The sequence below is a fragment of the Barbus barbus genome, assembly GCF_936440315.1.
Source record: "Barbus barbus genome assembly, chromosome: 27".
NCBI lineage: Eukaryota > Metazoa > Chordata > Actinopteri > Cypriniformes > Cyprinidae > Barbus > Barbus barbus.
This window is the reverse complement of record NC_136755.1, coordinates 7,897,708-7,912,519: the sequence shown is the minus strand read 5'-3', so window position 1 is coordinate 7,912,519 and position 14,812 is coordinate 7,897,708. Positions and strand designations below refer to the sequence as shown.

Below are 14,812 nucleotides of genomic sequence, written 5' to 3'. Positions count from 1 at the left end.
ATATGATACAGTAGACTTTCTAGGGTTAAAGATAGATGGTACCAGCAAGAGTAAACCTTTACCATGAGAGACAACGTGAATGCAGATGTGTGTGTGTGTCTCAGTGTCTAACAAAACCAATTCTGTCCAGGGTAGAGGACAACAAACACCACTAATGAATAATCAATTATTTCAAATTGTTATTGTATATTAACCCTTTAAAACCTAAGGGTAAAATAGGTCATTTTTACATATTTTGTTTATCTGACTGTAAAATTCTAACAGAATGTGCTATTTTCAAGTGCAAGGTGTCGCACTTTCATAAGTAGTGCTTTTCCTTTCAGCTTGTTTGGAAGTCTGCTTTAAAAAAAAAAAAAAAAAAAAAAAAGAGCAGCGCGAACAACAGCTCCCTCCACAAAGCCTGTAGCATTTGTGGATCATGGTCACCTCCTCTGAGGAAATGTTTTTATGTCATCCACTGATGTCCAATTTCACAATAATTCCAACAGTGTTGTGCCAAAATTGAATCTCCAACAATTTTCTTTTGCATCTGTGCCTCAAACTCCCAAATTATGACAATATGTCTAAAAATTGGGAAGCACGCATTCTTTAATCTTTAAACTAAAAAAAAAAAAAAAGCCACCATGGCGTTTCACTTTGTAGCTGTTCTCTGAGGATTCTCAGATTTGTGTATAACAGATTATGATTCATGTGAAGTGGACAGGGATAATGGGAGCTGAAGCTGATGATAACAGAGTGCGTCTGAAAGATTTCAATAGCACAGAAGGACAAAATAGACAAACAATACTACAAAATGTTACAGTGATGTAAATATGATTTTCAGCAAGAGCTTTAAAAAAATATTTTCCTGCCTTACGAAAAATTTGATGTAGAAATAATTTTCTCTCAGAAATTGCTAGTAAATTGTAAACTTTTAAAGTAAAATTTTTCTCGTTTTACTTACAACTTACAACAAGCGTGAATCTTTGTATGTTACTCACATATTATTGGCAGATATTGTCCCTTGTTATATATCAGTATTACAATAATAAGTCCATAATGACTAAAAGTCTTCTTTTTATGTTGGTCTGTTATTTTTGTGGTCTAAATAACTGATTCCCATTCAGTGGTATGTGTACCCCATCGTACTTAAAGGGTTAGTTCACCCAAAAATGAAAATTCTGTCATTAATTACTTATCCTAATGTCGTTTCAAACCCGCAAGACCTTCGTTCATCTTCGGAACACAAATTAAGATATTTGTGATGGAATCTGAGAGCTGTCTGACCCTCCATAGACAGCAATACAAATGAAATGTTCCCAGTCCCAGAAACGTAGCAAGGAGATTGGTAAAATAGTCCATGTGACATCAGGGGTTCAACCGTAATTTTACGAAGCTACGAGAATACTTTTTGTACGCGAAATAAAAAAAAATTAACGACTTTATTCAACAAGTCGTCTCCTCCTTGTCACATTTTGGAGAGTATCCGCTGGACGTAAACAGAGTATCCTTTGAAACGACATGAGGGTGAGTAATTAATGACATTTTTAGGTGAACTAACCCTTTAAGTAAGTTCCAGTGGAGCTCAGAAAGATTTCAGTTTTACTCTATTAAATACAAACATTTCTTTTGACTTAAAATTATAATATAATAGTACCCCAAAAATGAAAATTCTTGCATTATCATTATTCCAAAAGCTGTATGACTTTCTATCTTTGGAAGAACACAAAATAATATATTTTAAAGAAAATTGGGAACCAAACAACAAAAAAACACTCAAAACATCTTCATGATCCACATAAACCGTCATAACGTTTTGGCATAGCGTGAGGATGAATAAATGAGAATTAAAATTTATGGGTGAATTATACCTTAATTTACAATGAATGCAAAATGCCGCTGCAAGATTAATCTTTAATGAGCCGAAAAAAACCCCACGTCTCTCCTCTGTTCATCAATTTGCACTGGCTACCAATAGCTCCTCGCATTAAATTCAAGGCATATATGTTTGCCTACAGAACCACCACTGGCTCTGCTCCCTTTTACCTAAATTCATTACTTCAGACTTATGTGCCCTCCAGAAGCTTGCGTTCTGCAAGTGAACAACGCATTATTGTGCCATCCCAAAGACACACAAAATCACTTTTCACAGACTTTTTCATTAACTGTTCCCATCTGGTGGAATGACCTGCCCAACTCAATCAGAGCAGCCGAATCCTTACTCATCATCAAGAAACGGCTAAAAACTAATCTGTTCCATCTTTACTTGACCCTCTAACTCTAGCATTCTCTATTCTAATTTTATTTTATCTATCTGTCTTCTTTTTATATAAAAAAAAAAAACACATTTAACCTCCTATCAATTGCATATTTATTCTCAAACTGCTAGCTTTTCTTGTAAAACTAACATTTGCTTTATTTTTTCGATTCTATCTACTTGTTTCTTATAAAAAATAAAAAATAAAACCCACTAGATTTCTTTTTTCTATCTACTCGTTTTCTTAAAAAAACAAAAACAAAAAACAACACCTTTGTATGTGTACTGCGTTAGGCTAACCAAGACTTGTAATAGCACTTACATGTTGTTGCCCTTTTGTTGGTTTTGATTGCTTCTAATGTCCTAATTTTTACGTCGCTTTGGATAAAAGCGTCTGCTAAATGACTAAATAATAATTTGTTAGAGCTGATTAATTGTGATTAATGTCATGTTTTTTTCGGTTTGTTTTAAAAACAGAAAATAAAATATGAATTTTGCTCAATATTTTTTTATTATTACATCAAAACGCCTGGAAATTTCCAACAATAAAAAATAAAATCAATAAAAAAATATGACGACTTTTCCGACACTTTATGGACTTAATCTTACATATTTAACAGCTAATATATTGCAGAAGTCTTCAGATGGTCTTCTCATGAACGACTAAGATGTTTCACTCATGGGTGATATACTTACTGATATAGGTATAGATAAAACATTAAAACAAACACGAATGTAAGCCGTTTTCTGTGAGTGTGCGAGTAAATGGTGTGCACTACAAACCAGTGTGTTCATATTTAAGATATGTTAAAATAATATGGTACAACACACCAGTTTGCACTATCAAGCAGTAAAACGAGTGGTTTTGTACAGCTAAAAATAGCTGGAAGCTGATGTCACCGGAAGCTGTACTTCTGTATTTTGTCATATATCGTAGTGAAATTCCTTCTCGAAACAGAAAAAAAAAAAAGGTTGGATGAGACTTAATTTGGCCAATGGGAATTGGATAGTTGTTGTTTGAAAATGACTGATGGTTATGGTTTCATGATAGCGACAGGTTGCTGGAGGGATTATTGCCCAGATGTTAATGTTTGTGATTAAAGATTACAAGACCACTTGAATAAAAAAATAATAATAAATGATGTGCATATAATAATAAAGATTGCAATATTCCATAAAAAAATAAGAATTGTGAATTTGGATTGCATGGTGACTTTAAAGCTAGTGTCAGTCTAAACAGAAATGAAGCTTTCTAATGACTTTGGCCAAATGCTTGATGATCATGTTTGCTTTGCACTGCTGTCTTCAGCTTTTATTACATAAATGTCCAAACACAGGACAGTCAACTCTGATGCAAACATTGATGAAATCATTTGCTGTACAAACTGTTAGCTGTATCATGAGCCTAATGGAATGATTCCTGTCTGTGGGTAAGTAAATGTCAGCTCACCACAGCTGTTAGTTAATGCCTATTAATGTAAATAGACCCTCTGCGAGTCTGTGTGAGAACTCATTATAATGCAGTTCCTCAGAGTGAAAAAACCTAGTCCTGTCAGTCACAACACATCTCTATTCAAATTATAGACATCAGTTTTTCAGGATTTTCCGCCCATATTATCCTCCACAAGGTGAAACCCTTTAGTTTGACTGCACATAAAAGTAATAACACCTCTCTTTACCAAGCTGTATGATATGAAGCAAGGATAAACAAGCTGAAAATCAAAAATGATTTTATGTATGCATTTCTGAAACTCCTGTGACTAAATTGACAGTGAGATCCTATAAAACCTTCAATTTCATAGATAACGACTTTTATGTAATCATCTTTCCATTTTAAAATGAGCTTTTTAAAGCACCACACACACATTTCAACCAGATCCAATCAGTGACATTAACTGCTCCAAAATATGTTCAAAAGGATTCAGATAGCTAACAGAAATATGTGCAACATGGTCTCGTTCCAGCCTAAATAAACATTTAGAAAGTTCATTTTCAGGCGCAGTAGGGGGTGACGTTTGGCAGTGAGCCACATGAAGACATGCAGCCATGCGACAGCCTTCACTAGCACCTCCAGAGCTGTCATATTTTTGCATATTTCAAATATCCAGTCATATTTCTCTGCGACTTTGAGCCAAACGCAGCACTGTCTGATTCTATCTGAAAAGGGGAAACAGCTGCAGCTGGCTGCTAATCACATCAACAAAGATCTGCACAAATATGTTTTCACAGTGAATATGGCTATGCATTTCCCTCAGGAAGCTGTGGAGAGTGTCAAGCATTTTCATGCCTTGACATTTCCGTGATGGTATACTAACTAACTCAGTCAGTCAGTCAGTTAGACAAACTGACAGACTGTCTGTCAGTCAAACACCGGGCAGAAAAAGAATCCTTTTAACAGAGAAGCCCTGATTTGGGGATTTGAACTTTTGATATATGGCAACCGCATAATGAATGCTCGCATAGCAGAATCATGTCTGCAATATTTTGTCTTCTTTTTTGAAGAAAGTTTTTATTTTTAAAATACATTTTAGTCTTGTCTTTTATCATCAAAGATATTGCATGTTAATATAGTAACAGTTACCGTTTATTGACCTTATTGTCGTCTCGTCATCGTCTAATTTTAATCATGGGAAAAAAGCTCGTCAACGAACATTTTTTGTCATAGTTTTCGTTAACAAAATTAACACTACCAGAGAATCATCATCAGACTACTACTGTTGACATAAAACTGCCATCGGATCACCGCTATATTTACAATACCTTTTTTTGTTATACTTTATGCTTTTCAGTAAAAGACATCAAAAACATTTAGTTCTCAAAACGTTGGACAGTTTCAGATGCTTCAGTCCGATTTGGTGAAGTGGCTCACCAAAGCAGTTAAAATGAACCATTCATTTGTGAACCAGACATCACTAATGAACATTAAATCAGTGAAAAAAAAAGTAAAATTTCTAAACATAAATTAGACATTATTTTTTTTACAACGTATGAAAATCAAACTCACTTTAAATGCCTCTTTGGCCGCATTGTCATCAGCATCTCCACGTGCCCATGGTTTGGCAGGGTGGCTCTGCAGACTGTATCCAAACAGATCAATGAAGAAGAAGGCATACTCCTCCTGAGGAAGACCAAACCTCAAGAACTCCACCATCAGCTTGCGAAACGTGTCCCACTTGCAGCAGACATACACCACTGCAAACACAAGATAGGAAAACTCAATTATCTGCCTTTAGTATACTCATTGAGGGAAAAAAATGTTCAGACTTAATGAGAATTCAGTCCCGCTTATTACTACAATGGAATGTGCTTGTGTGGCAAATGAGCTTTGGTTTGTACAGCAAATGCAGAAGCACCTGAAAGTCTGACACTTTAATTTGCAATTAGGCTGGAGGTTATTAACAGCTGACGAGCTGAAACTCACTCCAAGAGCCGAAATGGAAGTATAGCACAAGAGGATGATTGCTGCGTCCCAATGTGCCTACTTATAATACGCCCTTAAAGTATGTACTCTTTTGGTGAAGAAAAAGTACACACTTTTGAGTGTGTAGTAGAAGAGTATGCAAGCTTTGGGACATACTATCACGTCACACAACTGCGTCTTTACCGCTCTGTCGCATCTGTTACACGCACCCTGTCACTGTAAACTGGCCTGTCAATCATCTTGTCACAGTTAACATCCTCCACATTTCATTTAATTTAACTTCCTACCCTATTAGAGAGAAAAGAAGTAGCTCGTTGATCTGCCAGTCGCGGGTCTTTCACGCGTAGAACTCTGCTCATATTTTCTGCATAATAATGCTTTTAAAATTTAACGACCAAATGGGTGTTCATAAAAGTTCACATTGCGATTGCAGATGAAATATAACAAGGATAACAATAAATATTTTTTTTTTTTACCAGGTTAAATGTTGATTATTAGTAACTCAAACCCCTTTTTGCAAACCTCTCTACCTAACCGTCGATCGCGCGCGCGTTTGTAGTTTTTCTAATGCGTTTTATACGTGTTTGTAGTTCTGGACCGAATCCTTCACCAAAGCGCAATGGATTGTGGGCAATTTTAGCCATTAGAGTGTGCACGGATCCACACTTCAAAAATCGACCTGAAATAGTAGACCATCCAGGGACTTTTGGCATACTCTTTTCAACATACTATGCTTTGGGACACACTTATTGTAATCTCACATACTATTTAGGATGGTGGATAGTATGAACATTGGGACGCAGGGATTGTGTCTCCCAAGCTGTACAACATGGGATTTGATTAGTTATTTTAAAATGATTTTAATTTGGTTACAAATGCTAAAATGAGTTTGCATGCATTTTGTTGACGAGGAAAATAAATATTTATGAAACACTTTTAAAAATGTCCTAATTTAGGCAATGGCTGCAGGAAAAATTATATAACCTCAGATTTGATAGTTAAATGTGTGTATATTAATGATTTCTACTGATGCATGTACAGGAATGTTGTGGGATCTTCTGAACTTCCTTATTATTTCTGGCTCCACTATACTGCATAAAGACAGAATATTTGGCCATATGTCAAAAATATTTTATTAAAGTAGATCAGCCAAATAGTAGATCAGAATAAAATTTTATTTTATCAATGAAATTCATATTCACATATGACTAAACAAATGAATTTTATTATTATATATTATTTCATAGTAATGCAGTGTCTAAAAGGATACAAAATGCTGTTTACACATTATTTCCACATGGTTGGGAGCAAGTGTACATTTTAATGCACCATGTATCATTTTAAAAATACATTTTCATGAATTTTTGAATGTGCAATTTACACAAAGATTCATTTTGTTCCTGTTTTACTGTGAGAAGTCCCTAATGTATGCAATTTGCTCTTCATTATGTTGTACTACCACTAAAAAGCTTGTTCTTTGCAAGTAACTGAAAAACAAAAAAGACATGAAATTGCCCAACACATTCATTTTTTCTAAACTTCTAAACTGCTAAGTAGACGCTTCCTAAGAGGACTTGCGAGCAGAAGGGTTTGGGCAAATAGTCAAAATAGTCTCAGGATCAACAAAAGATGTTGTTTCAGGAACATGTACTTGGGTAAATCATGTTATGCAATGAACATCTGTCACAATAATTATACCAAGCACTACATCTTCCAAGGTTTACAGCATCAAAGTTATGTTTATTATTATTATTTTGCTAGTTAATAATTTGCAGGTCTTTTGGAAGGTAGGAAGTGAGGATTTTTCGCAAGTGACCAACAAAAAGAGGGCAACAAGACACATTATTCTTTTAAAGCTGGCGTGTTTCTGCCGCATTGGCGTCACTAAACAGACGTGCAATAATTGTTTTCAGGTTTCTCCAACACTCCCATCTGCCATTGGTCACACAAACAGATTCCTTCCCCAAACTCACACCACTGGTTGAGACAATTTTGTTTGCGATACTCAGACAAACAAAAGCAGTGTTTTAGTAGTGCCACAGAGCCTTAAGGCCTTTCACACCAAGGATGATAACCATAACGATAACTATACATACTTAATTACTGTTCAGATTCTATAACAATAGGGTAGTCCACATCACAACCATAATGATTACAACATGGCGGAATGACATCATTGGAATTCACTTTCGTTATAGCTGTCTTTATAGTTGTCTCTACATCTTATTCTGAGATAAAAGTATTTTAACACTTAAGTTTATTGATGTTTTCACTGCTTTTATTCACCCTTCCAGAGAAGGATTTGAGGTTATTGCAGTGCAGAAGGCATTGGATGGCAGGTAATATTTGAGTCTGTAACAGTCACTGAAGTGTTGCATATGCATATGAAGCAGTGCAGACAGGGAATCATGTGCTTCACGCTCCTAAATGCCAAAGAGGGGTCAGATCGCTACAGCAATTACCCACAGACCCGTTCCTAATGATGAGCTTGATGAGGAAGAGAGGTGAGGTGTTAATTACAATAGTACATTAAAAAAAAAAAAAACACATAAAAGGTAAACATGTTCAGAATAGAATATTACTGCACAGGATAATGTGCATCCCATGTCTGTCTGTCTGCTTGTCTGTCTATCGAAAGACTGTCTGATAGACAGAAAGACAGGACAGAATGATAGATAGAATGATCGACAGACAAACAATAGAGCAATCGATGGATAGATAGATAGATAGACAGACAGACAGACACAAACAGACATACAAAGCATAGCAATAGATAGAATGTCAGTCAGACAGACAGACAGACTTACATAGCAATAGACAGAACAACAGACAGAATGATAGATAGAATTACAGACAGACCCAGAAGACATACAGAGAATGACAATCAGGCAGACAGAATGCCAGACAGACACACACAGAAAGACAGAACGACAGACACAGACAGACAGAATGACAGACATCAGTGTGATAGATAGAACGACAGACAGACTGAATGACAGCAGATAGAATGAGACACATACAGACATACATAGCGACAGACAGGTAGATAGATAGACAGGCAGACAGACAGACATACAGATAGATAGAATAACAGACAGACAGAACGATAGCTAGAATGACTCACACAGACAGAACGATAGAACGACAGACAGAGAATGACAGACAGACACAAACAGCATAATAATAGATAGAATGACATGCAGAACGAAAGTAGGGATGCACAATATTATTGGAACGTTATCGGAATCTAATCTAATCTAAATCTAATATCGTGCATCTCTAATACATAGTGATAGGTAGAACAACAGACAGACTGACAGACATACAGAGCAACAGATCAATGACAGACAGGATGATTGATAAAATGACAATTAGAATGCCAGACAGACACACAGAATGACAGAACGACAGACACAGACAGACAGAATTACAGACATCAGAGCAATATACGCCAGACAGACAGAACGATTAATAGAACAACAGTCAGACAGACTGAATGATAGATAGAATGAGACATACATAGCAATAAACAGACTGATAGAACGACAGACATACAGAAAGATAGATAGAATGAAGACAGACAGATAGATAGAACGACAGACAAACAGATAAAATGACAACCAGACAGAATGGTAGATAGCCTGAATTGATCATGGATCATCTCCCAGTGACAGAAGATAAAGTGCTGTATCTGATGCTATGGTGCTCAGAAAAAGACTGTGATACTCGAGTGAACCAGACTGATTTATGTCCAAACTCATAGATGTCATAAAACCTAATCACATGCCACAGCAATAACAGAAATCACTTGTGTCTCTCAGGTGTGCAGCATCAGAGCTGCAGTGAGAGATTCACAGCAGGTGGTGCTTAAATAACAGTGACAGATGTGAGAGCGCTCATTATTTCGGATGAAAAGGTTACCAAACATGACCACACACAGCTCTTCATTTATGATGCATTGGGAACCACCCTTAAGTCATTATCCTCTATAACTGGCCCAATAACAGTCTGGACTTCTCCATGCATGTGGAACTGAAGGAAGAATGGAACAGAAGAACCTAAATGAGAGCTCAACAGCCCCACTCATGCACTATGAGAGTGGAGTGTTTTCTATAAATCTATGAGGTAGTTTTTTCTTGTTCTAATTCTTGGAAACAGTGACTCTTTTCCGAGTTTTAATACACTCATTTCTTGGAAAATAATTCAATTATGCACTGTGCCACTACATAGCACCTGTCTCCTTCACATTTACATGTAACTTTCTTTCTTTCCTTTTATATTGAACAGACATGTTTCTTTCCCAACAACATGACTTACTCACCAAATGATTTTGTTTTTTTGGTAACACGCAGAACACACAGTAGAGATTGGTCTGTTTTTGCCGTGGATCATGGATTGAAATATTTAAAGTATAGTTCACCCCAAAATTTTTATTTTCTGAATTTACTCACCCTCTGGCCACCAAAGACGAGTTTGATTCTTCATCAGAAAAGATTTGGATAAATTTAGTATTACATCACTTGCTCACCAATATATTCTCTGCAGTGAATAGGTGCCGTCAAAATGAGTCCAAACACCACAATAATCCACACCACTCCAATCCATTAGTTAACATCTTGAATTGAATTGAAAAGCAAATCCATAATTAAGATGCCTTTAACTTCAAACATCCATAATATTGATTTTTCAAGTTAATCAGGACAGAAATATGCAGAGACCCAGCACCGTTTACGAGTGAAAACAGTCCAAAACAGTTATTAAGAAATATATTTGTGGATTCTGATGTGAGAGAACAACAGAAGATGGACTTTTTCACTGGAGGAACCATTATTTTGAACTCATATTTTAGTCAGAAGCAACAGTTTAAAGTTAAAACATCTTAATGACTGATTCATTTCTTACAAACACAGATTTTCACTTCACATGATGTTAATAGATGCACTGGAGTATGGATTATTTGTGAACTATTGTAATGTAGCCTATTTATCAGCTGTTTGGACTCTCATTCTGACAGCAGCCATTCACATCCATTGGTGAGCAAGTGATGTAATGCATTCTGATGAAGAAACAAACTCATCTACATCTTGAATGGCCTGAGGGCGAGTAGATTTAATTGGTTTTATTTTAAACTATTCCTATAAAACTATTTGCATCATTTGTCAACAAGACATAAAAACATCATATATTATCAAAAGTCATTCCTTTTGTTCATGGTGACCATGGTCTGATGTACTTGCAACTGTACTGTATGCGATAGACGACAAGGCTGCTTGCTAGGTTTCGGAACTGAGCATTTTTTGTGTGGATTTTCAGGGAATGGCTTGTTAGTGGTAAACATTATCTTTAGTTCTAACACTTTGTGTCATCTTGTGATTATGTGATCATAATCACGAGTGACAAATTAATTAAGAGAAATCTCCACTCCTCATTCCACTAATCAACAGGCAATCAGAATCACAGCCCAGTCAAATGCATTCAGGGCTGGAAGCGATTCTGATGTAATTTCCCTAATGGCGATGCCCTGGTGAAAATCCAGTTTAATTGTTGACTCCGGCTCAGTCAGTATCGAACATGAAATGTATCACTATACTGCATTCTACAAGGTATTTTCTAATAACAGTACCTGATGATAAATATTTCAAAAAGGCACATGCAGCATTATTTTTAATCCAATTGGGCTGCAATTTTTTTAATTTTTTAATTTTTGCCAGTACAAATGTGACTTACACAAATTTGCTGAAGTAATTTGGCAAATGTACAGCAGTAGGTCTTCTGGGTATTTCATGCATACTTTGCTGTTCAAAAGTCAATATGATTGTTTTCAAAAGAAATTAATACTTTTATTCAGCAAGAACGCATTCATTTGATCAAATGCTGTTCTTTTGAACGTTCTATTCATCAAAGAATCCTGTAAAAAGAATTGTAACATCCTTTACAATACAATATGAAGTAGCACAACTGTTTTCAGCATTGATAATAATAAGAGATGTTTCTTGAGCCGCAAATTAGCATATTAGAATGATTTCTGAAGAATCATGCGACACTGAAGACTAATGATGCTGAAAATTCAGCTTCGCATCACAGGAATAAAATTGCAATTTAAAATATATTAAAATATAAAACAGTTAATTTAAATTGTACAAAATGTTTTCCACAATATTACTGTTTTTACTGTATTTTTGATCCAATTAATGCAGCCTTGGTGAGCAAAAGAGACTTATAAAAAATTTAAAATCCTACCAACCTCAATCTTTTGAACAGCAGTGTAAATAAATATGCTAGTAGTACATTATTCCAATAAAAACAATTTAGCCAGTGCTGGCAATCATGTAATCTCCCTTTTCATAAAATGATCTAATAGAACCTCTTTGTACCCCTAAACGATTTTGGCACAGCAGACCTCCCGTATCTGCTGGGAACTATTTGATATCTTTCTGTTTTTCCTTCAAAGTCATATTTTAATGCAAGAAGACAGGGCTGGGAATAGTTTACGACGTAACTGACAGAAAAATTACTTCTCATTGTTTTGCGCTGAGTTCTTTTTTTTTTTTTTTTTTTACGCTGTCGCTGCTCTCTCATCAGATTGAGTCACTTCACATAAACAGCTTTTTTTGCATGTTTATTCTCCTGTAGTCAGATAAAATCAAAATATACCTCAGACAGCCAGCCAAAGGTAAAATGATTGAATCAGGTCTATAAATCTGACAGATCTGCCATGTATATGGCCCCTGTGAGATATTGCATCAAAAAACCTTACAGAGAACAAAAAACTCAGACAAAGATATGAATCCAAATGCAATATTTCACATCAAGCACTCTCCTCCCCCACAATAATTATGTTCCCAGGCCATAAACAAGTCTTTATATGCTAACTCTGCTAATCAAATCTTGTATTTTTAAGTTGGTGTTGACAGATGAATGTTTGGGGGAGTATTGTCAGGGTTGTTTTAAAAGGCTCCTTATTACCAGTCTGTGCTCCAACATACCCACAATGCCCACCCTTGAGAATACACAGTAAACATTCTTTGCCAAGCACCGACTTCATCTAACATTCATACAAGTTCTGCTCCAATCAGGGTTATTATAGTTAACCCTCAGGGTTCGACAAACGCGCCGGCACATTTTGTGGCATTTTTTCTTATAGCCCCTAAAGGAAGTTAAATTACTCTGTCATTTTTGATCGTACAGATAAGAGCAAAACATCAATCGAATCTCTAAAGGGTCTACTTTTATTCGTATGCACTCATTATAACAACTATAGTTTGTGCTTTTGTAAAATAAAGAAAACAACATGGTGCGCTGTCTGCCTCCTTGGTCTCCGTGATCTTCATTTAGAAGCGTGTCACTAAAAAGAACTGAAACTCAGCAAATACTCAACAGACAGACACGAGAGATATATCTATAGAAAGCTTGACATGTCTACTTTTAAATAAAGTCTTATCGAAAACAAATCTGATAAAGTAATCCATATGAAACCAAACATTACTGACTGATGGCTCATTATGGTAGGCCCTTTGTCTCTCTGGTGTGAATCACTAAATATTCATGGGCATTGTCACTCCCTTGCATATGGGGAATTCTGTCACAAAACCTGTTTTACAAATGTTAAATCAATATATTGTTTTCTGTGAACGAGCAAACATAATTATTTTCACATAATTTTGTGGCAAAAACTAGTCTAAATGCTCTGTATGTGTTTTAGGGCCTTATTTCAGTGACACTTAGTTTAGTTCTCTCAAAAACACGTACATACATGCTGCTCATATATTATTGTAGCCCAGTTTGTGCTAATTAAAGTGTAATAAGACTTTAGCCATTATGGTTACATGTTTTTAAGATACTGAAAAAAACACAAATCAGGGCATGTCAAAACTTCTTCAGTGCCCCCAAACCCCAGAGGGTTAACTAAAACTAAAACTATAAAAAAATGCATGTTCATTAGTTGAAGTAAAATGAATGTTAACTGAAATAAACTCAATTATTAAACTATTTTATTTTGGCCAGTTGTGAAGGCAACACATTACATTTTTATTTAGTTTAACACTATTTACTAAAATAACTAAATTTAAAACGGAAATAACAAAACACTAAATCACTAAAATTAACTAAAATGGAAATGAAAATCTTAAATAAAATTATATATACACTGCTCAAAAAAATTAAAGGAACACTTTTTAATCAGAGTATAGCATCAAGTCAATTAAACTCCTTGGATATTGATCTGATCAGTTAAGTAGCAGAGGGGGCTGTTAATCAGTTTCCGCTGCTTTGGTGTTAATGAAATTCACAACAGGTGCACTAGATGGGCAATAATGAGATGACCCCCAAACAGGAATGGTTTTACAGGTGGAGGCCACTGACGTTTTTTCTACTCATCTTTTCGGACTGTTTTTCACTAGTTTTGCATTCTGGCGCCCTGTGCTTTTCACAGATGAGAGCAGGTTCACCCTGAGCACATGTGGCAGACGTGAAAGGGTCTGGAGAAGCCATGGAGAACATTATGCTGCCTGTAAAATCATTCAGCATGACCTGTTTGGTGGTGGGTCAGTGATGATCTGGGGAGGCATATCCATGGAGAGATGCACAGGCTAGACAATGGCACCCTGACTGCCATTAGGTATCGGGATGAAACCCTTTGACCCATTGTCAGACCCTATGCTGGTGCAGTGGGTCCTGGGTTCCTCCTGGTGCATGACAATGCCATGCCTCATGTGGCGAGAGTATGCAGGCAGTTCCTGGAGGATGAAGGAATTGAATGGCCCCAACGCTCGCCTAAATCCAATAGAACACCTCTGGGACATTGTTTTGGTCCATCCAATGCCACCAGGTTGCACCTCAGACTGTCGATGAGCTCAGTGATGCCCTGGTCCAGATCTCGGAGGAAATACCCCAAGAGACCATCCGTCATCTCATTAATAGCATACAAGCACGTGGGGGCCATACAAACGACTTAGTATCATTCTGAGTTGCTGCAATGGAATTTCAGTAAAATGGATTTGCCTGTTGCATAATTTTTTCACTTTGATTTTTTGATTCTTTGAATTCAGCCCTCTGTAGGTTGATAATTTTCATTTGCATCAAACGATGTGGTATCCTTTGGTTCCTAACACATTACCCAATCCATATCTGCATAAATATCCAGCATGATATTTTTC

At 36.1% G+C, this 14,812-nt stretch overlaps 1 protein-coding gene across 1 annotated transcript in view; it reads right to left on the bottom strand.

The window, feature by feature from the left end:
• LOC306847666 (atrial natriuretic peptide receptor 1-like) overlaps window positions 1–14,812 on the bottom strand; it is a 157,048-nt gene that overhangs the window by 118,141 nt on the left and 24,095 nt on the right. Inside the window, exon 3 of the mRNA XM_079381751.1 lies at window positions 5,241–5,428. Within this exon, the coding sequence (XP_079237877.1) occupies window positions 5,241–5,428 (188 nt within the window). The remainder of the gene's footprint in view (window positions 1–5,240; window positions 5,429–14,812) is intronic.